Source organism: Esox lucius, chromosome 5 (assembly GCF_011004845.1).
Source record: "Esox lucius isolate fEsoLuc1 chromosome 5, fEsoLuc1.pri, whole genome shotgun sequence".
NCBI classification, from domain to species: domain Eukaryota; kingdom Metazoa; phylum Chordata; class Actinopteri; order Esociformes; family Esocidae; genus Esox; species Esox lucius.
The window spans coordinates 11105532-11131478 of record NC_047573.1 but is presented as its reverse complement, the minus strand read 5'-3'; the positions used below and the strand labels follow the sequence as shown (position 1 = coordinate 11131478).

Here is a 25947-nt window from a genome sequence, read left to right as displayed (position 1 = left end):
TTTGTATTTCATTAAAACCTAATAGTGAATGAGGGCCTGGTATGATCCATATAGATGCTTTGCCATCTAGATGCTAGGAGTTGAGCAGTGTATGAGTGCAGCATAGTGTCGGTGCTGTGTTTAGTTGACAGTTTGGAGGTAACTTGGTGAAGAGTCTCGATAGTCTCTCCGCATCCAGATTGATGTCTGAATGCGGACAGCCATAGCAATGGGAAACGAACTGGTCATGTGACTGTACTGCCTGCCTGCCCTCTGCCTACAGCAGGAGAACGTTATGGGGGAAGTGGGTGACTGGATCATGCCTGCACGACTTCCTAAACCTGGATTAATGTAGGACTTGAAAGGACGGCGGGTGGCAGGTGATGGTCCGTCCCACGGATGGTACTGTGTGTTGCGGTTTATCTCAGCGAAGGGACGACGCTGGGATAAACCAGATGAAAATGGAGGAGGTGAGGATGGGCGTAATGGTTGATGTGTGGAAGTGGATCAGGACATACAGAGACGTTTGTTGTGTTTTCAACAGCCTCAAGTGGTGCATCCGTTTATGACCCCTGTTTGGCAGTCCTCCCAACTGGGTTTGTGGGAATAATTGTCCCTAGGAATTTGTATGATTCAGTTGAACAAACACCTGTGCTCTCAGACTCAAGAGGGAGGTGATGTCCAGAGTGGGTTTATCTGCAAACGTAAGTAGTTTGACTGATGCATTGTTGGAGGTACATTTGTTTTTGTCCTTAGTAACAAGATTTAACCTGGAGAGCGGGGGAGAAGATAGTTGTGGGAACATACAAACAACCACTAGCTGGCAATTAAAAAAAAATTATGGGCTTGAGATAATCAATGGTGAGATATGTGTCTTTCAAAGCATATCCAGTGAAGTTTTGTTTTTTATGCTGATAGCTCAAGCAGGAAGTCTATACCAGAAACCTTACCCGCTGGAACAAAATTTGATTAAGATTACAGGTGCCCAAACCCCCAGAAGTGGTTACTAGAACTCAAAAAGGAAAAGCAACCAGATTTGATTCCCCAAACTCTGACCATGGGTACCACCCTCTGAGGTACCCCTGGGCTAATCCACATGCAGAATCTAAACCCTGGCCTTGTGATGACACAGCTACAGGGCCTTTGACAAGTATTAATTCCCCTTTCTCCACAATTTGTTTTGTTATAGACTTCAAAAATAATTTATCAAATACACTTTTTGGGACATCTATCTACAATGGCTCTCGAAAGTATTCACTTTTACACATTTTATTTTGTTATAGCATGGATTTTATTTAGGTTTTTCTTTGCCACTGATCGACACAAACATTTGCATAATGTAAAAATGAAAAATAAAATATAATCTTTTATATTTACATAACATAACAGAAAATAATTAATTGCATACGTTTTCACCCCATTTAGTCACTATTAAGTAGAGACACCTTTGGCAGCAATAACGGCTATGACTATATTTGAATAAGTCTCTACCAGCTTTGCGCATCTGGACACAACAATTGTTGCCCGTTTTTCTTTGCAAAATTGCTTAAGCGCCATCAGGTTGGATTTCCACATATTTTCAATATTCAGTTGAGATCCTGTCTTTGATCCCATATGACCACACATCACTTTTTGTTGGTGTTATATAGATGTCCAGTGATGTCTAATTTGGAATTATTGTAGATAAACCTTAACTTTCTCCACAGATGAAATTAACCATTTAATTATCGATAATAAGCTACATGAACGTTGTTCAATACCCTTTGCTAGCTATCAGGACAAGCATTAAATGGCAATGATGGCAAGCTACTTCATCTGCATCTTCATCTAGCTCGTGTACATGACCAATAATATTGACGATTGCATTACATTAGCTAGTAGATGGTATCAGACATGTCTAAACTATAATAAATGGCTGCTGCTAATGCAAGATTATAAGATGACATTTTGTATCGTATATTTCATAAACATGTGTGGCAGTACCTTCTTTCATTACTGCTAGGCTAGTCTTGTGCGATCCTGACTGCTCAGTTGCATAGAACACCATGAACCGACGCCCGGGGTGTTTTCACTGGAAGGGAGGTGGAGCAGCAAGGTGACAGGAGCAGGCAGACTCTGGGACTCAAACATTTTACGGGGGAGGGGGGACTCAAATTTATTTGAACGGGTTAAAATAGAGATTAACGACAAAAGTTGAAAAAATTGACTCAATAAAATTAAATAGGAATATATTATAGCAGACTCTCTTGACAACTGGGGTGGCGAGTGGCGTGGAAAGACATTTGTGTCCTGGTGGTTTCGCCACCTTTTGGTTTTTAAGCCATTTCATAGGGCTTTGGATGTATGTTTGTGGTCAGTGTCCTGCTAGAAAAGAAATCTCCCAATTCCCAGGTCTTTTGCAGACTTCAGGAGGTTCACTACCAGGATTTCTCTGTATTTTGCTGTATCCATTTTGCCCTCAATCTTCACAAGCTATCCAGGCACTGATGTAGAGAAGCATCCCCATAGCATGATGCTGAAATCATGTTAAACACTTTGATTGCACACAGGTGGACACTATTCAACTAGTTACGTGACTTCTAAAGACATTTGGTTGCATCAAAGCTCATTCAGGCATATCATATTGAGTGTCGTCGGACTGGGGGAAAAAGAGGAACTAAATATATAGGGCCCTAACATGTAGAGGGGCCCTCGAAAATGTTTTCATCTTGAATCAGAGACTGCCTATGTACAGGACCCAGAATTTTGTGCTACACCACAAGGAGGAGACCCCGGGGAAGACCTAGGACACGCTGGAGGGACTATGTCTCCCGGCTGGCCTGGGAACGCCTCGGTGTCCCCCCGGAAGAGCTGGAGGAAGTGTCTGGGGAGAGGGAAGTCTGGGCATCTCTGCTTAGATGGCTGCCCCCGCGACCTGGCCCCGGATGAAGCGGAAGAAGATGTGACGATGTGATGTGACCACTGATCATATCCAAGTGAACACTTAAGCAATTAAATATTTCCTGTTTCAAATGTGTAAATTAATTTACAACTATTTGCAGATGTTATTTTTCACATGGATGTTATGTACTGTTTTGTATCTCCTAATTAAATCTATTTTGATTTCATGTTGTAAAACAGTCAAATGTGGAAAAATCCAGAGCTTACTGTACAAACAGAACCCAATATTGACATAGCAAAAACATGTTTTTTGAAATGTGTGCATTTTTTTTAACTAACACAACGTGGTCCTCACAAGTAATTTGTCTTCACACACGTACACGTACACGTACACACACACACACATACAAGTTTGTACAATAGAAATTGCATGCTCCCTTGCCCTAAACTTAACCCTAAACCTAAACCTAACCCTAACCTTTACCCTAACCATAACCTTAACCTAACCCTAATCTAACCCTAAACCTAACCCTAACCTTAACCTCAATAAAGTAACATTAATGCCTAAACTTTACCAAGATGTAATGCCTAACCTTAACCCTAAACTTAACCAACAACGCCTGGACCTTAAAGAAACCCCAATTCTAACTATAAAATAAATTGTAAGTTTGACCCTAAACCTAAACCCTGAGCCGGAAATTGACTTTTGCCTCACGGGGACCGGCAAAAGGTCCCAATGAGGTCAATTTTTTCTGGTTTTACTATACTCATTGGGACATTTGGTCCCCATTCGTTCAGTAAGACCTAACCCCCCCCCCCCCCCACACACACACACACACACACATACACACTATAAACTTAAGCTAGTGAATACAGTATGTGATCGGACTGTTTATCATTTCCTCATGAGATACTATCAAACAAGTACTGTAGCAATTTATAACCTTGCAAGGTTGTATGTAGAATATTAGTTCTAAATTTCAGCATGCAATCTTATTTATTCTGTTACACCTCAGCTATACTGCCATCTTCTGGATGTAACAGATATGCATCTCACTGGTTGAATAAAACTATTGTAGATTGGAAAGAGACAAAGGATTCATTGTACCACTACCAACAGAATGACAATAAAATCTGTTTATTACAGGCCAAATTAAAGGAAGCAGCCAGAATGGATAGATGTTCCTTAAACTGACAGATTTAATACATTGATAATTGCTCTGGGAATGTATAAACTGATCGCAGTGAATAGTTCCAGTGAAATAAAGAGAAATCCAATTCCATCGACTACACTCCTTGTTGGGATGGATTATAACCAGACGATGTAACTCAAAGTTAAGTAACAACGTCTGGGATTGATTGCATATTTTTTTTTGTTGTTAGTGTGTTTGCCATTTTCTGAACAAATGCACTATTCTTTGTAGTTGTTCCATTTTGAGACAAAAATGTGTTTGGTGTTACATCATTTTAAAACAATGCTTGGTTTTCATGCTCCCGTCCTAACCTCTGTTATGAAAACACACACATGTTCCAATTGCCTTTATCGTATCCCACCCATTGGAATTGATAGAACCAAAATGATCAAATCCTCACATGGAAACTCAATATATATGGACACAAAACCTTCTCCCATAAACAACAAAAAGACACTGCATGATATTTAAGAGCGCTCCCCATCAGACAGAACAATTTTTTTGTAAAGATCCACCCGCCACTTGACATTATATTACAATATTTAAAGAAATGCAGATATGTCATTAATACATTTTTAGCATTTGATTCAATGCACCTTTTTGAAATTTAATGTTCCTACGCAATTCACAATTCACATTGATTTTGATAGGCAAACAACTAAGTTGTTTTGACATTGGTCATAGCCACAAGGCCACGAGTCACATTTCAATATACCGTCTCAATTACTTGCACTTTCTTAAATCCTTCTACAATCACGGTAGTTTCCAGAAGTAAAGCCTATAAGTAAAAAAACAACCACAATCCTGTTCAGAATCTCTCACATTTTCTAGCGAAACACTACCAACAGGCTACATAAACCAGGCTTAGGTGAAAGGGCTGGGTCAGACTGGGTCAGCGAAGTGCGTTTAACGGTGCCCTACGTACTTTACTCGACTGGGAACGCAAGATCCCCCAGCCCCTTTCGCCCGTCAACGCCCCCCGGTCAGCCGGTTCACTTCTTTGCGCCGGCGAAGTGCTTGCTGAGGATGCCCTTGGCAGTGTCCAGAGCTGCCGCGGCTGGCACGGGGATGTGAGGTGTGACCCCGGCCCCCTCCCAGACTGGACCCTGGGCTGTGTCAGAATGGGTGGTGGGGATGCTCAGGAACGCATCACTCTCCCCCACGCGGAAGGTCTCGGCGGGGTGGCAGGCGCCGTTGCTGGTCTCGCCGATGATCATGGCGCGGCCATTCTTCTTCATGATGTAGACAAACTCCTCGGCGGCGCCGGCCGTGGCCCCACTGATCAGGATGATGAGGCTCTTCTTGGTGCCGTATCTCACACCTGAGAGAGAAGGCACAAGTCATTCACAGTGACTCGCAGTGTTATTTTCTACTGAGAGCCCACAATTGTATTCTGCCAAATCGATGGACTTCACCAGTGAGCTCAGGCAGAGTCCATAGCTCCTTAATGGTGCCAGAAGGTCTGTCATACAGTTTGTCCAGCAGGACCTGCTTGTCTGCATCAAAGAAGTAGGAGCAGAACCCAGCTATGGCAGTAGTGGGACCACCCACGTTGTTCCTGAAAAAACAATCATAAAAACATATTTGATATAAGTGGTGAATGCGTAGAAATAAAAGTGTTGCTACGGCCCAACATTTTCATTTACCCAAATAAATGGTAAGACATTCTCTCTGCTATGTTCATAGTTTGAGCTGCCTCTCTAGGCTTGTGAAAGTCCTACCTGAGGTCGACAATCAGAGCGTCTGTGTTAACAACTTTGTTCCACACATGCTCCACTATGATCTGGGCAATGGCCTGGACCTCCTCGAAGTCACCAAACATGTCAAATCGCAAGTAGCCGATGTTGTTCTCAAACACATCCGTGTGGAAGGAGACCTTAATTAGCTCGATTAACATCTCAGGTGTTGGGTTCTGAAATCAACATAAAGTTGAAAAAAAAAAGAAATGGTGCAAATGTTATGTGTCTAAAACTTACACTGAAATGCATGAGAGTGTTATTTCAGGGCAGGCAAATACATGCTGTCAGTAGCAAAATGCAAATGTTAATCTGAAATGTGACAACCATCCTTTACCATTGGTGGCAGGGCTGGGATGTTGTGGGTGGTCTTCAGGCATTTGTCTCCGGACAGTCTTAAGAGGTCAGCAGAGAGTTTAGTCTCCAGTTCCTCCTTGGAAGAGATGAAGGCGTAGTCATCGCTTGCTGCTGCCAGCTTCTCTGCCACATCCGCGCCGACATTCTCAAAGGCATAGTTGTTGGCCACCAGAGCACCAGTTGCCGCAAGAAAGGCAGGGATCTCAGCGCGGAGGTTCACGATCTTAACAGCAGCCGCCAAAGCATCTTCAGCATCAACCTCAACATTGGGTGTCACGCCAGTGACCTCCCAGGACTTCTTTGTGATGGGGTTGATGGACTTGGCTGAGGGCACTGTGACATAAAAGTCTGTATCCCCAATCTTGATCTTGTCAATTTTAACGGACCCGCCTGCGGTTTTCTCACCAACGATGGTGGCCCTCTTGAGGTTCTTCAGACAGTAGGCGACATCCTCTGCTATACCCTTGGTGTTTCCACTGGTCAGGATGAGGAGGGGCTTCTTGGTTCCATACCTCTGGCCAAGCAGTGTGGGCATGGACCACAGCTCGGTGGTGGTGTTAGAGGGACGGTCATACACACTGTCGATGTGAATCAGAGGCTCGGCGTCAGTAAAATATGACACAATGTACGGGATGCCCGACAGGTCCCCACTGCCTGTGTAGCGGAGGTCAAAGATCAGCGCGGACGTGGGCAGGATTTTGTTCCAGACTAGCTCCAGGAGGAGGTTGCCAATCTTGACAGCCAACTCGTCGCCGATGATGTGATCGATTCTCAGGTAGCCGATGTTACCTTCCAGGACCTCCAGCTTAATGGAGCTCTGAAGCACTTCGACGAGCTGGTTTGGGGGCAGGGGTGGCAGGGAAGGTGGCGCCGCAGGGACGTATTTTGGATCATAGGAGACAGTTAGGCGGGGGTCGTTGATGGTGCTCTGCACCCCACCGGTTAGGACTGAGGCTAAAGTTTCCGGGTCAGGAATGCTGAGAATCTCCGTGTTGCTGCTCGCTGCATCGATAGCCTCTTGCATGCCGGCCAGCTTCTCCGGGGAGCAGTAGTTGTCCAGGAGAATTTTAGCCATGGCTACAATCAGGTCCGGAGCAAAAGCACTGTCGACGACAACATTCCCAAGGACCAGCAATGATACAAACAAGATGAGAGCCCTTGCCATCTTGGCGGGTTTCTGGTTCGCAGTAAAACCACAGTAGTTGCTGTTTTATGGTTGGATGTCTGTCCGCAAAGAGGTCCTTGGTCAAATTAGACTGTTTCTCCTGAAAGGTTTCTGTTAACACATACATAAGAGGATTTTCCTCACAATAAACCTTTAATCGTATTACCTTGAGTGCTTTGGCAAGGGAATAACAAGCTAATAATGTAGTTGCAACATGTTGCCTAAGATATAGATTTTATTTTGCTGTTTTATGTTTTGTTTCATTTTATGTTTGCTTCAATGCCTGTGATGTAATGTTTCACTAGACAAAAAAGTCAGCTGAGATTGTTTACATATATATATATATATATATATATATATATATATGTATATATGTATGTATTTGTTATACATTTGCGAATAAGACTTAAGATCAGTGGTACTATATATATATTATTTGCAAAAGGCTATCATTATTTATTTTCAAACTTAAATTTTGGCCTTCTGTTGGTTAGTTAAATTAAAAATGTCCTGTAAGTGTATGCACTTTGACATTAGATACATACGATACCAAAGCTGATAACTAAAACCTTACAAATAATCTGAAAATTTCTGAACAAATGATACACATTGTGCTCTGTCAGCTCATCTCACCAAGCATTATGCTTATGTGTCTTCATGTCCAGTTGGCTGACCCTAAACATGTAACTCTGTAAACATCGCATAGAGCTCTCAATTGGTAATAAGGACTCACTGGTTTAGTCAACAGTTTTATTCAAGAAGTGTTTATTAGAATTTATAATATTCAGCAAGCCACTGCATTTTCCCTATAATCATACTACCAGCGTACATTTGTAAATGGGAGTTTCTTCATATAAAACTGTATGGTGTCTGTTTGGTCACTGTTCACAATAAGTGATGCTTTTACCCAGTAGGGAAAAATAACGTAGGTCAGAAAAGGTTTGTAAGGAAAATGCTCCCTCTACTGACCGCCTGAAGGCTTCTACATGAGGACAAGATTATGTCTCGTTTACAACACGACGAAGTACAAAGGATGATGATATCAGGCTCCAATCAAAGGAAATACGAGCTCTCTCTCCTCACAGTAAACATATATAGGCCAACACAATGGTGTCTTGATGAGTTACATCGAAAACAATAATAAATACGTATTGATATTCATGGAATATTAACAAGAGCATTTATTTTTTAAATCAAATACCTAATAAACAATCACACACAAATGTGTAGATTAAATTTATCAAAGGCAACTCATTACGTCCCAGTCTGGGATCTGTGTATGTGAGTGTTTCATGCATGTGCAAAATAAAGCTTTAATATAGGCTCAAAGAATTAATGTGCTATTTACTTTTAAAATACTTCCTAAGATTGCTAAAAGTGTTGTCTTGTTCTCTGAATACCTTATTCTTTTTGTTTTAACAAGCTTTTAAGTAGTTATATTTCACCACAGATATATTCTTTTTTTTAATCGATTCTTTGTTAGACATTTTACAGAAATAAATCATAATTCACAAATACAGGACACACAGATATAACACCAAGGAGATACAACAGTGCAATTGCTATTTTTCTTGATCCCTCTTTAAAAGCCTGGCTGAAATGATTCTCTGGGAAACCCCCAGAGCCTCATTGGCCTGAACAGCAACGTGTGGCTCAACCCCTGAGACACTCCACACCTTGCCAGTAACAGCACTCAGGACCACTTGGTTGGGTATAGAGGCATACAGGATACTTTTCCCCATCTGGTAGGTGCCACTGGAGAGTGACCCTCCAATGGTTGGCTCTCCGATCACCGTGGCCCTGTTCAGATCCTTCATGGTCCGTGTGAACGCCTCGGCAGCTGACCCTGTCATGTGACTAGTGAGGATATAGACATCCTTGGTGGTGCCATACCTCTCGCCCTGTATCTCGGGTAAGGTCATGACCTCAGTCATGGTGCTGGTGGAGCGGTCGAAGACGGTGTAGAGGTGCCTCAGGGGCTTGGCGTCGAAGAAGTAGGTGCAGAAAAGTGGTATAGCAGTGGAATAACCACCTGTGTTGTATCTCATGTCGATAATCATTGTGTCCGTGTTCACCAGCTTGCTCCACACCAGTTTGATCAGCTGAGGGCTGATGGCTCTCATCACTTCTATGTCAGCCATCATGTCGAACCTCAGGTAGCCCACATTGCCGGGCATCACCTCGAGCTTGAACAGAGCGTCAATGATGTAATCCACTTCCTCGTTTGTTGGAATTTTGGGCATCTCATGTAGAGACTCAGGCTCAACGTCACAGTAAAATATGTGCAACCGATGGTCACCGGACGTTTCCTGGAGGTCAGCCGTCAGTTGGGATGCTAAAGACTCATAGTCGACCACCGATCGATACAGTCCCTCGGCCCATTTGGCAAGCAACACTCTGCTGACTTTGTTGGCCACCTCAGGGATTGCGTAGTGTACTTCCAGGAGCTCCCCCGTCTCCTTTACAAGTGAGTGAACCTCTCTATGAAACTCTATAATCTCATGGGCATGATCCACAGCCTCCTCAGCAAGCACTATGGCATCTGGGACCACGCCTCCACCTAGCCAACACTCCCCATTATTGTCTATGAAGTTTATGAAAGGGACAGTGACGACAATGTCTGTGTCTTCCACCTGGATGGACTTGGAGTGCATCAGGGTCCCAGATGTGATTTCTCCAATGAGGGTGCCACGGTGTAGTGTCTGCATGAGATAAGCAAATTCCTCCCCAGAACTTGCAGTGAAGTAACTAGTCAGGATGTACACCCCCCGTTTAGACCCATAGGGTGGGCCTGGGAGCCCGGAAAGACTATTGAACTCAGTGGTGGTGTTTTGGATCCTGTCGTATATGGTGAAAAAGTGGAGCTGTTGTGAAGGGTCCTGGAGGAAAGAGAGCAGAATGGCCAGGGAAGCTGAGGAACCGCCTGTGTTGTATCGCAGATCGATGATAAGGTTTTCTGTGTTTTTGAGGGGCTCCCAGATTTTTTGGGCAATCAGCTCTTCTAATTTGGTCATTACAGACACATCTCCAAACTTGTCAAAGCGAAGATAACCTGTGTTTTCAGCTAGAATGCGTACTTTGAAGACTGTATCCACCAGGTTGCTAAGAAATATTGTATCATCTGGTATACTCTCAGGTGCAAAGTCTTCCTCAATAATAACTGGGTGATCTTGGGACAGTTTGATCATCAGACGAGGGTCTTCTGCCACAGACTGCAGTTCATTGTTGAGTTTATTTGCCAGGTCCTCCTCTGAAATAACAGAGAAGAAATCAGTGGATTCCAGATGTTGAAGGAGAGCGGGTACTCGGTCTGTGAATGAGTAATACTGCCTGATAATTTCAGAGACACTCTGGACAGCCTTTGGAATTGAACTCCTGATAGCCAGTAGATTTTTGGCACTGGCAACAGCCTCTTTAGCATTGATAATTACAGAGGGAGATACCCCACTCACTTCCCAGCTTTGGCCTGTTATTGGGTTCACTGACCTGGCCACTGGAACTGTGATGTAGAAACCAGAATCCTCTATTCTAATCTTCTGCACTTTCACTGAGCCCCCAGCGGACCTCTCCCCAACAATGATAGCCCTCTTCAAATTTTTTAGAGTATAGGCTACTGCCTCAGCTGCTCCCAAAGTACGCTTACTGGTTAATATGATGAGGTCTTTTTGTTTCCCGTACCTCTCTCCGATGATAGATGACACCGTCCATAGCTCCTTAGTGGTGTTAGAGGGTCGATCAAACACAGTGTCAATGTGAATGAGAGGTTCTGGGTCGGAGAAGTATGAGATGATGAAAGGGACTCCGGACAGTTCCCCAGCTGTGTTGTAGCGCAGATCAAAGATTAATGAGGAGGTCTGGGCGACCTTGTTCCAGACGTTGTCCCGGAGCAGCGGGCCGAGCTTGTTAGCAGTCTCCTCCCCTATGATCCGGTCGATCCTCAGGTAGCCCACGTTGTTCTCAAGGACTTCCAGCTTCACAGAGTTCCTGACCAGACGGATGAGCTGTTCCATGGGGAGGGATGGGAGGGTGGGCGGCATTATTGGAACAAAATTTGGCTCAAAGGACACAATCAGCCGAGGGTCATTGAGTGCACTCTGCACGCCAACTGTCAGCACAGAAGCCAGGGTCTTGCGGTCAGATATTTTCAGGATTTCTCCACTGTTGATGGCTTGCTGAATGGCCTCTTGCATACCGACCAGATTCTCAGGGAAGCAGTAGTTGTCAAGTAGAATTTTCGCCATATCCAGTACCAGAGCTGGTTGGAAGGAAGAGCCAATGGAAAGAACATGGCAAAAAAGCACTAGGAGCACTGGTGAGGTCCGACCACTTGCCATTATTGCAGAAATTGTAAATTGTTATTTGCGTTATCCTGCTTTTTGGTCCATTCATTCGGAGGGACAGTCCTTTGTTAGGAGGCTGTTTTCACTGTCGACAACAACGATGACATAAGAAGCTTTTGTTCCCAATAAACCCTTAATCCCATTATTATCTAAAGTGCATCCGCCACACAATAATACAATACCAAAAATTGGGAATTGGAGATGTTACTTGGAAAGATGTTACATGATAGGGTCTTACATAGGCGGTATTATAATGCACTACATACATCTTTTTATTTGTTATTAAGCTGATATGAAATACCACATTATACTTATGTACTTATAAATGTGCTTGTTTTATAAAAAATCACAAAATCACATTACAGAGGGAAAAGAGTTGAATAATATACAATCCCATGTGAAATGTATAATCACTTCTGAAGGGATTTTGGTACGGCCAGATATAAACAAGGTTCAGGGACTTTGTGAGGTCACGTCTGGGGCGAACAGATGAAAGGATTACACCGTTTGTGTACCGGTGGTAACCTGCCTTTAGCACGATTCGGCAGCATTGATTATGATTTTAAGGTGAACTGTTCAATATAAGTATATGCTTACCATTTACATTGCATGTTGACACACTGTACAGATTTTCAGTTGCTTTCGTGGCATGTCCACTGTGTTCATGTATCTATGTCGAACGCAATTAAGTGTTGAGTGAGTTAAAAACTGAAGTTTCATGGTAACTATTTCAAACCTTTTTCTAAAATTCTTTCAACACTGGTTATTTTTACATCCCAGAATTATGCAAGTACATACCGTCTAATGCTTTAGCATGGTGTGTACCGTTAATCTCGCCTTAACTTCTAATACATTCTTACATAAGCCCGTCTGGCGATTCCTCATGACCAATCACGGCCTGGAGTCTTATTTTAAGACTCCACTTCCAGTGTTCAAACGCATCATTTGGGAAGGCATGCTTGGCGCTAATATGGACACAGGTAATCAGTGGGAGGAACTCATTCAGGCAATCGCTGTCTCTCTTAATTAGGACAATATCTGATGTCACTTCCTAATTTAATGCAAAGATGATATATTGAAACTGGATTATATTTGTTTTTGCTGTAAAGCCGTGATGTTTCAACGTCTGTGCTTTTAATCACCTGACAAATATTTTCTTCAATCAGCAGGGAACTGTCAACTATGACTAGAGTACATGGATGTGTATTGATTAAAGTATGGTACTACACAGCTGAAGTAAGGTTTGTGGTGGTATTTGTTATACATCACATGGTTTTAATATGTTGTGATCAACCTGAGCTTAATATTAATGTTCGTGCACTGCCGCATCTGAACTGAAACTTTACAAAGATAGCCAAAGGAAAATAATTACTTTATAAGCAATGTAGAAAGAAAATGATGAAATCCATTCTTTACTTCATGGATAAATCTTGTACATTCAAATGAATACACAATGATAGTCTCACGTTGTAATAATATGTTGCCAACCCTAGTACCATCCCACCAATAAACAGAAGTACTAATTGTCCACCTGTAGTGTGTGCCCTTTTCACATTATTGAAAGAAGAACTTTGTTCCCAAAGTTGAACTTAATGAATTCACATAAAAAATTCAAACAGTAGTCTGTCATACAGAAATACAATTATGTTATACAGCAACCTTTACTTCTAATCCACAGTTTGTGACAGATGTAAAACTAATGAGAACACTCCTTCATTCAAAGCAATAATTTAAAGTCATAATAAGAAATGCCCTGTTATTAAAAAAATACTTTCAAAATCGAATAATACCATTATACATGTAAAGCAAGATAGGCCTCATAGCCAAATGATAAATAAACAAAACTATTTACAAACATTTTAGGTATAGTCATTATCATTTGGTTGGTGATATCAAACAATTCATGCATAGACTTCATAATAAATGCAAATTCATGATGTCTTTTATTGTCTAAAATCACTATCACAATGAGAATGGTCATAAAAATGCATTAATATTGTATTATAGGATTTATTGTTATTCTATACTGTCTGTGTGTTTGCTGAGCACACTAAATAAAATAATTGAAATGCATCTTATAAGAGAAATTTACAGATTTACAGTAAGGGTTAAGGACCGTTTGTTATTTATTTGGGAAGAGGGGCTGGTCAAACTAGGTAACAATAAAAAAAAGTCTCATGGCTGGATTTCAAAAAACACTCTCCCTTCTAAAAATCATTACTGTAAAAATGTTAATCTCATGAAACTGATGTCAGTGTGGTAATGCTAACAGAATAGCTTTCTCCACTGACAATCTGCCTGGCCAAACAGGGCACGAACCACTGAGCTTCTGCTCTGTAACACACACAACCCCTTTTTTTGACAACTTTTTAAGTTGTAGGTGGAGTATAGTTATTTACAGATTTAAATTGAAAATAAACCCATGTTTCCAACCCAAACAGATATGCATAGAAATCTGTTCATTCAAAACATAAAGTAGAAAGAGAAAGAAACCTCAACATGTTGCAGCCAGTCGCATAAATAGGCTAAACTGGCAATAAGCTCAATGAGCCGCACAGTTAAACCACTTACGGCCATGTCTTCAAAAATAACGTAACTTTACCAAGCATAAAACTATTTATTGTTATAGTCATGAAAAAGTAGATAGCAAGTGGGAGGATATCATTTGGTTTAGATACTTTCCCCCATCCCAAATAGTTTTGGTGGCTACTGTACGTTTAGATATGCAGGGGCCTTTACCTTGGGAAATCTCCCAGAACATAGAAAGTGGATAAGAAAGATCTATTTAGTTTGCCAGCTAACAAGAAATGGTTATCAAGTTACTAGCTAGCTGAACTGAACTTAACAAATGTTATCCAAAGTTAGTGTATTATTATCATATGGACACTGTCTAATAATTTGTATACAGGTCATATTGCAGTGGTGCAATGTAGACAAATTTCAACAAAAGATTGTTGAAAAATAAATGTTAGCTACAGTACCTTTAAGATGGCAAAATCAAAGGTAGCTACAGTACCTTTAAGATGGCAAAATCATGCTTAAAAGTAGCATGATGTTTAAAAATGTTGCAATACGTTCCAAGAATAAAGCAGACATGATTCCTGTTCTACTTGTTAGAACGGTATGTTTCTTCTACATATTTCTACCTGGACATTCATAAAAATGTAGGCTATTCAACGCAGCTCAGATTTTTCAAACACTGCTCCATTATCGGGAAGTACCATAAAACCAGGCAGGGATAGATGGAATTAATTAAATTAAAGAAAACCTGCAAAACCACTGTTATCCCCTTAAAGAAATCACACTGCCCTCCGCTTTGCCCTCCCAAAAAAGCACACAGATCTTCCCGAAACCCCAAAATAAGTTCCCCACTGTCCCCAATTTTTGACCAACCCACACACCCAAAAAAAAACGACGTACTGCTCTGAGGAAACACCACTGTGGTTACCTCTCATTACCTACATCCACACGCCACCACCTTCATTTCCTCATACACCTGTCTTACTGTGATGACACCATTCTCCTGGTACATGACTGTGATGGGGTCCAATTTTGTGGGAACACAACATGCCATGTTTGCTTTTTTGGGGTTCTTGAGATTGACTAGGGTTTGGATGAGAGCATGTTTGGAGGGGGTCATGTCGTTGGTCAGTGGGTAGTAGCAAACACCCCTACACTCAAAGGCATCATACTCAGGGGGCGCTACGATCCACTTGTCCCAGCCGATATCTTTGAAGTTGACCCGCATGGAGGTCCGTCTGCAGTAGTTAGTGTCAGCCTGCCTCTTCCGTCTGGGGTGTAAGTCCACGGGAATCTCATTGTAGTCGGTCCCTTGCCATGCACTTCCTGAGAAGACAGTCTCTTCCTCATGAACTATCATCTCCCTAAGCTCCTTCTTGGCCTCTCTCTTTCTGCTTCCCAAGTCGTCAGAGAATACAATCAAAGCAGCTGATGTGTTGTCCCCCACACCCACGCTCACGTCCAAACCTCCGCCTTTGAAAGGCCCACAGTCCCACTGGTCGACCACCACTTCAAACTCACTGACCCAACAGCCAGATTTGACCCATCTCTGGATGGCATTCGTCACATCAAAGGCTTCCCATGTGTGATGGGTCCCAATGACCTCTTTACCATCCACAAGTTGGAATGTGGCCTTTTGTCCTTTATGCTCCACTTCGTAGACCTTTATGGAAGCCCCAATCCCATGGGTAGAAGCTGAGGTTGTCCCATTATCCAACAGGGTGAACAGCCTGAGTTCCGCCATGGTGACCTCTTCGTGATTTGGGACAGTTACATTGAACAGCATTCTGTGTTTTGACTTGGTGCCATTTTTCTCAGAGTGTCTGACATCTGCGAAAGTAGGTAAAAAAAAACATCTGTAGTTCTATATTTGATATCACTTATTTGTATTAATTGCTTTAGAAGCACTACCACTTAACATAAGCACAAAGCAATAATGTAATGCTGTATTTCTGTGTGTACAGTAAATAGTGTAATAACGGTCTTTTAATAATGGTGTAAAAACCTGTAACAACAGTCTTGCTCCTAGCAATTCTGTTTGACTTGCCTATGTACAAACCTTGAATAGTGAAGCTGCGAATTACATCAGAACGAGGCATTGCGGACTGGTCGGAGGCATATTTGTTGTACAGGTCAATCATGAACGGCGGTGGGAATATCTTGCTGTGCTCTTGTGGGACATCGGATAAGTTGAGTTTCTTCAGAAACTCTTCTTTCATGTTTCCCAGAAAGCTCTGCAATCTGAAGTCCATGTCCTCGTCTTCGAACAGGTCTTTCTCAGAAGTCTCAAAAACGTCCTCAGGATCTTCACTTTGGAGGACATCATTCAGTGGCTTGCATCTACAGGACCCTATGGACACCAGCAAACATAGACACATCTGGAAGAGGAAACACCTTGAGCATTGCATCTTTAGATCAGATCCTTCCAAATCAACACGCTTTACCTTCTCGGTCCAACTATGTATCTAAAGGAGACTTTCGGCGACAATCTGTTGAAATTGAGATTTTTCCATGCTGGGTCTATAGTCTTGGGGTCCGCTCCCATGCTCTAGAGTAAACAGTAGCCTCTTGTTAACCAAAATAGTAGCATGGCCATTCTTATCTTGACCATTGATGTCTTCTTTTAGGCTTTGTTATCATTAGGGGGCTTGCAGTTAATGAAGATTCTGTAAACACTGCGATAATGAAGAGGCGCTGGAAATTGCGAAGCTACTGACTAACACATTACCAAATTCTTCCCACTTGTAGGTCAAAGCAGTGGCCAACGGATATCAACATTTTAGGAAGTATTTGGAAACTAGTATTCTGAAAGAATGTGTTTAATATTACAATCCAGATGTATTTAAAATGACATCAAATACATACAGTTATAAGATAGTTTAAATATATGTTTAAATACATATTTAAATACTCATTTTAATCACATAAAGCAATTGGAGTTAACTGTCATTAAAATTACATTAAAATTACATTAAGGCTTATATTGATAACAGGAAAATGAGGGGTAGAGATGAAGTTGAGACACAGAAGTGAAAGGAGGAGGCAGGTATTGAACCTTGGTCCCCAGTTGGGACACGTACATACGTATGTTCATGGAGTCAAGAGGATTATGACTCTACCATGGCTCCACAGAGTTAGTTGCCTTGATCATGAACGGAAAGCCTGCCCAAGGACAGAACAATCATGCAGACGGGGATTTGATCAAGCAAACTTTTGTTTTCTGGTCAGATCAAGTTTTGATAGTCATATCCATCAACTGCAAAGCTGCACAACAAAGTTCTTACTTGCAGGTACTTGACAGTGCAAAATAATAGGTAAAATTAACAATGATAGCATCAGTGATGTAATAATGATTATAGTAGGAGAAAGACATGGAATTGCCAGTAATCTTAAAATATACAGTTGTGCTCAAAAATTTGCTTACCCTTGGAGAATTGACAATATATGTACCATTTGTAAAGAAAACATGAGTGAACAGGCAAAACACGTCTTTTCTTTGTAGGTCAACTGTAGGTCATAACAGAATGGCACAATCATAAAACAAAACATGGCAACAAAGAAAAAAGTCTGCATACTCTTAGTTCTTAATACTGTGTATTGCCCCCTTTAGCATCAATGACAGCGTGCAGTCTTTGTAATAGTTGTCTATTAGGCAGGTTGGTATAGCTACCCATTCGTCTTGGCAAAATGCCTCCAGGTCATGCAAAGTCTTTGTTCATCTTGCATGAACCGCACGTTTGAGATCTCCCCAGAGTGGCTTGATGATATTAAGGTCAGGAGACTGTGATGGCCACTCCAGAACCTTCACCTTTTTCTGCTGTAACCACTGGAGGGTCAACTTGGCCTTATGCTTATGATCATTGTCATGCTGGAAATTCCAAGAGTGTCTCATGCGCAGCTTTCGTGCAGAAGAATGCAAATTGTCTGCCAGTATTTTCTGATAACATGCTGCATTCATCTTGTCATACATTTTCACAAGATTCCCCGTGCCTTTAGTGCTCACACACTCCCAAAACATCATTGAGCCACCACCATGCTTCACAGTGGGGATGGTATTCTGTTCTCTATAGGCCTTGTTGACCCCTCTCCAAACATAGATTGTGACCATAAAGCTCTATGTTGGTCTTGTCACTCCAAAGTAACCATACAATCATTGACAATTTATACACAGACACTAATTGCAATTTAAAAAGATACAGGTGTGGGAAATTCACCTTAAAATGCAATTTTCCCCTGTGTGTCACTTTGTGTGTCTGTAACAAGGCCAAACATTCAAGGGTATGTACACTTTTGATCAGGGCCATTTGGGTGATTTCTGTTTTCATGATTTAAAAAGGAGCCAAACAACAATTTGATAATAAATGGCTTCATATGATCACTTTCCTAAAATAAAATGTTCAGTCATATTTTCAAAATCAATGCCATAATTTCACAATTTCTGCCAGGGTATGCAAACTTATGAGCACAACTGTGCATACTTAAATTAAAGAAGCATGCCTGTTTGGTTGGTTGACTGAGGATGTGTGTGAGTTCATGTGTGACCAGTTGAACAGAGTCTGTGTAGGTCGTCAGCTGTTTAGCAGTCCGATGGCTTTTCGGTAGAAACTTTCCACCCTGCTTTTTCATGTCAATCGTTTCGTGGCATCTGTCCACCAGGACTCTGCAGGACCTTTCAGGTATCTTTTTAAAGGCCAGTAATCTGTTTTTGAGGCTTACTAGTTGTTTGCATGTAATGCAGCTGTAGTTTTTATGGTAGTGGCTACCTACCATAAAAACACTCTCACCTCCTTGAGAGTGTTTCTGATCTGTTGGATAGTTTTACTTTTTTTGCTCTGTAGAGGTCTTCTTTGTCATTACAGGTTTTTTTTCCGATTGAGGAGCTCAAGAGTGCATTACTTTATTTCATTTATATTTTTCAAATGTTTTAGGTTGTGTTGTTCAGAGTTTTCAGCCAAGGCTGTGGTGTTAAGATACTTTTTTTTTTTTTTATAATTGGATTGTCACATTCTGATCTTCTAAAAGTTGTATCAGGACAACAGAATCCTGATGTTCAGATTTGTGTATTTCTCTATATTGCCATCTGTTGGGAGATTTTTGTCACAACATTTTGTTTAGCCAATAAGAAAACCAGGGTTTTTACAGTTTTTTACGATTGCTTACACACTAAAATTAAACTTTTCCCACAATTAGCAAAACCTTACACTCAAGGAGCAAAACACAAGGCTAGATTTGCAACTGTAAGCACATTGTCAGCTTCACACTATTTGCAAAACATTACAACACAGTGATTTGCAAAACACAAAACACACTTGTATACATCAGACACAATTCCAAAGCACTGACTGTCAAATTACCACACCTATGAGCCAATCTGTTAAAGACGGCCATCAGGTGCACAAACACATGATTGCTAAATTGTAGACACACCAATCAGGTTTAAGCACTATAAAAATGCAGCAGGTAGGTTCACCTGCCTTCAACCAACATGGAAGGAGTCAGAAGAAGAGTGAGGGTGAGAGGAGGAGTACACAGATGAGGAGAAGGAGGTTGAGGAAAAGCAGGAGGTAGAGGAAGAGCCAGAGGTCGAGGAAGACTTGAATCAGGAGGAGAATGTGCACAAAGAGGACCAAACTTATCAAATGACATTCGTGCAACACTAGTGGACCATGTTGTGAACCACGGATTGGCGCTGAGGGAGGCTGGACTGAGAGTTCAACCAAATCTTAGCAGATATACAGTGGTATCTGTCATAAGGACTTTTCGACAGGAAAACAGGTAAAAGAAGATCTGTCTACAGTTACAGTAATCAGTCGCTTATTGAATGCACCATATCAGCACTTGTGATACCCCTTCCTGTGACATTGTACAGTAAATGTAATTTATTATTCTCTACATAGGATTGAGGGTCGGGAACGGCAAGGAGGAAGGGGGCCCATATTCACGCAAGAACAAGAGAGACAGAGATAATAAATATGGTTTTGGCCCATAATGCTATCAGGCTCAGAGAACTACAAGCAAACATTATCGGTGACCATGCCATTTTCAATAATGTCCAACGGGTCTCTCAGTCTACACTGGCACGCATCCTGAAAAGACATCAGGTTCAAATGAAACAACTTTATCGAGTGCCTTTCCAGCGGAATTCAGAGAGGGTCAAACGGCTGCGGCATGAGTATGTGTTTGTATTGTTCACTTTAGCACTGTGATGTTGCATACTGCACACATGACTTTTTTACATTACATATACTAGACCTATCCTGAACTACACAATATTGTCTTTCACTGTATTTCAGAGTTTTGCAGATGGATGCTTAGGAAATCCAGCATGAATTCATATATATTGATGAGGCAGGGTTCAACCTCACAAAAGCAAGAAGGAGAGGCAGAAATATAATTGGCCACAGGGCTATAATCCATGTCCCAGGGCAACGTGGGGGTAACATCACCCTTTGCGCTGCCATTTCACAGCATGGGGTTCTCCTCCGTCATGCCAAAATGTGCCCTTACAACACACCTTACATTCTCGCATTTTTGAACCTATTGCACCACATTGTCACAGCAGGTAATGAAATACACCAGAAACAATACACTGTCATCTGGGACAATGTGTCATTCCACCGCTCTGCTTTGGTCCAGAACTGGTTTCAACACCATCCACAGTTGACAGTACTATACCCTCCATCATACTCGAAGAGTTTTTCTCTGCATGGCGGTGGAAGGTTTACAATCTCCAGCCCCAGGCTCAGGTACCCCTCATTCAGGCCATGGACACCGCAGCTGTGCAAGAATGGATTCGACATTCAAGACGGTTCTTCCCACGTTGTCTTGCTAATGAGGATATTGCTTGTGATGTTGATGAAATTTCCTGGCCAGATCCAGCTAGGCGAAGAGATAATGTATAGTATGTTTACTGTTGTATTTTCTGTACAATATTGTCATTTTTTTCAGATTATTTATTTATGGTTGTTGTTATTTACTGCAATTGAAACCTCTACTGGATACCGTATTTTACGTTTGTCTGTTTGCAGAGCTAACAGTGTTATGCACAGTACTGTAGTAGCATGACAACTGGGACATGTTTTGTTGTGATTCTCCATGTTGACTGATTTGAGTATATGGAGAGAAATAAATGAGATTTTCCTCAGTCTGCAGCATTGGTCTTGTGTAGTGTTTGGTGAACTATTGTATAGTTGCACTATCTGTGTACTTCATTTACAGTACTCTAATCACTGAGAATTAGACTTGCTAAAAGTGTTTTAGGTTAGCAACAGCATGTGTAACTGGTTCAAAAAGATTGAAGTCATATGAAATGTGTGTTTCGTATAGTAACAAAATATGGTTTTTATGAAGTTGTGTATAGTGTTGCATTTTGCAAATGATCTGAAGTGTTGTGCCACTTTGGTGTAGGGTTGGGCTAATTGTGTGTAGTGTTTTGACAAACCGGGCCCAGTTTTCAAAATTGTGCTTAAGCAATTGAAAAAAAACTGTAACAACAAACAAGTGATCAGAATTAGTTGCATTTGGTAATCCTACTTTCTTCTTTTTGGAATCAGATTTTTACATCCCTTCATTTACATCCCTGTCAGTGGGGATTTCTCCCTAACTGCTCGACCTGACAGGTGTGGTATGCCTACAATACAATACAATGATCATTGCATAGGTGTACCTCGTGCAGAGGACAATAAAAGGGCATTGTTACATGCCCTGCCCATGGGTTTATCACACAGCACAATCCCACAGGCGTCTCAAAGGGAGGATGCAGGACCCCCAAGATATCCACCAGAGCTGTTACCAAAGAACTGAATGTTAATTTCTCTATCGTATGCTGCCTTCAATGTGAAGGGATTTGGCAGTACATCCACAAACACAGATAACGTGTAACCACGCCAGCTCAGGTCATTTTTTCACCTTATTGGTTCATAGATTAAAACTAGCAACATTTCATTCACTGGCCCAACGCACTTGATCACTACCCTGCTGCCCTCGTTGTTGATTGTTGTGTTTATATTTTAAATTTATATAATTTACAGACCGTCGATAAAGTCTTGAATGGAATCCTCATCCCTATCCAGAAGTTCGGAATACCGATGAGACAACTGACACAATCCTTATTCGGAAGACCAGAATCAAGTGTTAAAAAACATTTCATGGCATTGGGGTGCATACAATCAGACAACCTTTGACTGTCCCTGCATTATTACAACTCCACCCAATCTCCAAAGCTTTTATTATACACGTGGAGTTCTCCACTTTAAGTACCTTCAAGTTTATTTCCATTTATGTTCACAGTCTATCTAGGCAATAATTGGGCAATTAAATACAAATCAAAACCATAAAAATCTTGAACCAAGGATAAATGTTACATAGAACAGTTTTATTGTAAATGCCCATAAAATTTGATGGAATACCTGTGCACTGGGGTCTATTAAATAAACAGGAATCCCAGCTAAGAAACATTCAGTTTAATAAACCTCAGTTCACAAAGTCTTTAAATAGCAATTGTTAAAATGTTCCTACTTCAAAACATTAGGTGGCAGCAATGTGCCACTTATCTTCTGCTTCCTAACTGAGAATGAGAGGATCCCTAATTCAAACAAATGCAATTATTCTGCTGGATCACTCACAGGGGGTCCCTGTTCGATGACCACAATATGCATACAGTCAGAAAAATATATTGAATTATTTATTAAAATGGTACATTCTCTCATGCATTTATCATTTATCTTAACATATTAATTCTATTACACAACATAGTTAAAGATGCCATCAAATATTTACAAAAAAAGTCCAATTTAGTATTAGTTACAGTATTATTTACAGAGTTTGAACTTTCGATTCAGGTGTGGTATGAAGACTTATCAAACCTAAAGCCCACTTGGGTCCAGTGGTCTAAGCGCAGCTTGGCAATAGGGTTCATTATTTGAGTTACTCTTGGTTTAGATCAGGAGCCAGCTCTGGATGGCTGAAGTCTTGAAACCTGCAGTTACACAGGCCCTTATTCGCCTACAGTCGGGCTGCTGGATAACAAAACCTCCCTGTGAATCACATACTCAAAAATCTGACATTGCATTTTCATAGCATTCTCTGCATCTCGTCACTCAAAAGGATTATCTATAATCCATTTTTCCCTCTGTAGTGAGTTCATCCATCCCAGTCTCATCCAAAGACGTCTGTCTTTTTTACTGTATTGACTACATGGCTGTCCTGCTCCACTCTGATTCACTCTGTCTCATGCATTATGCACTGAGGCTTCTTCCTGGTGGGTCTACCGGCAGGCACAGGTCTCCACGGACATGTTTGGGTAAACCTTCAGCACCATGTTCCGGCTGGGGTCCAGGAAGAGAACACTCAGTGAGCGCATCCTGTCCGGAACACAGCAGGGTTCCGGGATGCCAGGAACAATTCCCACTGCCCTTACAATACTCTGGATGGTGGCATGGTTAGACGGTCGGACTACCTGGGAGTCAGAGGGGCCAGCGAAGCTGGAGTTAAGCAGGTTTCTCTTTCACAAGGAACTATAATGATTACATCATATTTCTCTGGCATGTAAAAAATCCAGAATACCATGTTTATAGCTTCATTTTATCAAGACAACAAAAGTATTTATTGACTAAATAAATAGCACATGATACACTGAACTAAAACACTACACTAACTTACCTTTGGAATAGGAAACCCGCACGTTCCTGCACAATAATAGGCGTCAAATGCTTTTGGGGCTAACACCCACTCGCTCCAGCCAATGTCTGCAAAGTCCACTCTCAGGTAACGTTGGGCACAGGCCCTGGGCTCACTCCACTGTCTCCTGCGAGCCTTCTTCATGGTCCTCTCGTCAAAGCTCAGCACCTGAGGTTTATTCAACCCCTCACTGCTATCCTGGCCCTGCTTCCGCCCATCTTTCATTGAGGGCTTTATCTTGGGGGCAAAATATGTGCTCTCCCATAGCTCATGATTCTTCATGGTGTTGAACTGGACCTCAGGCAGGTCATTATTCTGTATTTGGTCCAAGGGGGACACTGCTGCTCTTTTCAGCCTAGAGGCTAGAGGAGATGCACTAGGCAAGCGGGTGGGGTCCTCGCCCGAAGGAAAAGGCCCGTACCTCTGTAGGGTCATGGCCACGCTGTTGGGCTCGGATATAGCCACGTCATTGGCATACACCAGGACATATGGTAGGCTGGCTGGAGAGAGGTGCTCCTGGTTCCTCTGGTAACCTACTCCAAAGTCAAACTGTATGCTGAGGAGGAGCTTTCCCAGAGCACGGGCCTCTTTAACCACAGCAGAGATGTCCCTTGTTTGCCAGGACCCTCTTCTGGGAGGAGGCAGGGTGACGTTGCCCAGCGGGGAGGTAAATGCAGAGTTAGGAGACGTTCCTCGGAAGAGGAGGTGGGATGAGGTAAGCTGCTGAAGGTGCTGGATGAGACAGGAAGCGTTCCGGGAGCGCCTGCAGATCCAAGGTCGGTGACGAGGACGCTGATCCAGGAAGTGAAATGTGGCAGACAGTACGACCTCGGACTCCTGAATGGATGACATATTAAACTGGAACCACACACTGTTCTTGGAGAAATCTACAAAGGAAATAAATACATGAAGGACATACATAATGACAATCAAAACACATGATCACGTGTGTAACCAACATTTTCAATGTAGCCTACTTTCAACTGTTTGATGTAATAACAATTTGAAAACAACATGAAGGATTAGGTCTTGACTTCTCCTAAAACAGTGCAGCTATGGCTGAAAAACACTGATGACAATACACAATATTTTGATTACAATAAACAATATTCTTAATATACAATATTCAGAATTCAATCTCCAAAAATTGAAACTCACGATTTCCAGTACTGTTTGAAAGATAAAAATGTCCCCATATGGAAAAGCTTAGCATACATTGACTCTTGGAATAGCTGCTGCATCCAGGGTAGTAGTTTATCTACGAAGCCCATCACGGTTACGTAGGGTAATGTGTTATTGGTGTCATGCAGTCAATATATAGCAACAAAACTCACCTGGAATAGAATTAAAACTTCTAACGGTATTTCCGTCGCGGTGACGGTGGTGGTCCTTACTGTACTTTTCATAGACTTTGAACATACTGATGGAGACCATGTTTCGCGGTGCGGTCTCGCGCGCAGAGGTGTGATCGGTAGCCTGCTGCTTCATTTCGGATGGCTCCCGTGAAGAAACTTCCACAAAAACGTAATATAAAAGTAATAACAAATGCACCAGATGTAATAATATATTCGCCATATTTTTGATAGAAAAATCGGTTATTCCATCCAAGTACGTTCTTTCAATAGTATTTGAATGAGATTAAATGTGAGAAAAGTCCTCCACAGGTGCGTGTGATTCTTTGTTTTTCTTTTTTAAATGTAGATTCGAGTTCCGCTTTTAAAAAGGTATGACAGTAGCACTTCCCAGCTTAGCTCCACACTTGCGTCTTACTACGAAAGAGGCCAGGGGGTAGCCGTGCTGTGGCAGTGACAGATGGTGACGCTTTAGAGCGTTCAGCCAACGAGAGTAAAGCCCGCAAATCTCCTTTATTGTAGAATAACTGTGCTGGCTGCTGTGCAATTTGAAGTGTTAGACACCTTGCAAGTATGAGGCAGGATGCTGTTTTTTGCATGTTGCATGTGTTTTATACATGAGGGGGCTTTTACTGCAATTACACTCTAACACATGGCTGTCCAACCACGTTCCTGGAGAGCTACCTTCCTCTAGATTTTCTCTCCTACAAAAGTGTTTAATCTGATTTAGCTTTGCATCCTGCTAAT

General features: G+C 41.8%; 3 protein-coding genes across 3 annotated transcripts; all 3 read right to left on the bottom strand.

The window, feature by feature from the left end:
- Positions 1-3981: 3981 nt before the first annotated feature.
- rbp3 (retinol binding protein 3) lies at positions 3982-11744 on the bottom strand. Its single transcript, XM_034292390.1, has 5 exons — positions 8874-11744; positions 6126-7350; positions 5774-5964; positions 5468-5610; positions 3982-5373 (listed from the first exon to the last, which is right to left on the bottom strand). Exons 1-5 carry the CDS (start codon positions 11642-11644, stop codon positions 5045-5047), a joined length of 4659 nt encoding a protein of 1552 aa, XP_034148281.1. The 5' UTR covers positions 11645-11744; the 3' UTR covers positions 3982-5044.
- A 3221-nt stretch (positions 11745-14965) lies between these two features.
- Positions 14966-16578, bottom strand: gdf2 (growth differentiation factor 2). Its single transcript, XM_010865178.3, has 2 exons — positions 16230-16578; positions 14966-16000 (listed from the first exon to the last, which is right to left on the bottom strand). Exons 1-2 carry the CDS (start codon positions 16576-16578, stop codon positions 15105-15107), a joined length of 1245 nt encoding a protein of 414 aa, XP_010863480.1. The 3' UTR covers positions 14966-15104.
- A 5860-nt stretch (positions 16579-22438) lies between these two features.
- gdf10b (growth differentiation factor 10b) lies at positions 22439-25726 on the bottom strand. Its single transcript, XM_010865191.3, has 3 exons — positions 25183-25726; positions 23831-24735; positions 22439-23627 (listed from the first exon to the last, which is right to left on the bottom strand). Exons 1-3 carry the CDS (start codon positions 25421-25423, stop codon positions 23436-23438), a joined length of 1338 nt encoding a protein of 445 aa, XP_010863493.1. The 5' UTR covers positions 25424-25726; the 3' UTR covers positions 22439-23435.
- Between the last annotated feature and the right edge of the window lie 221 nt (positions 25727-25947).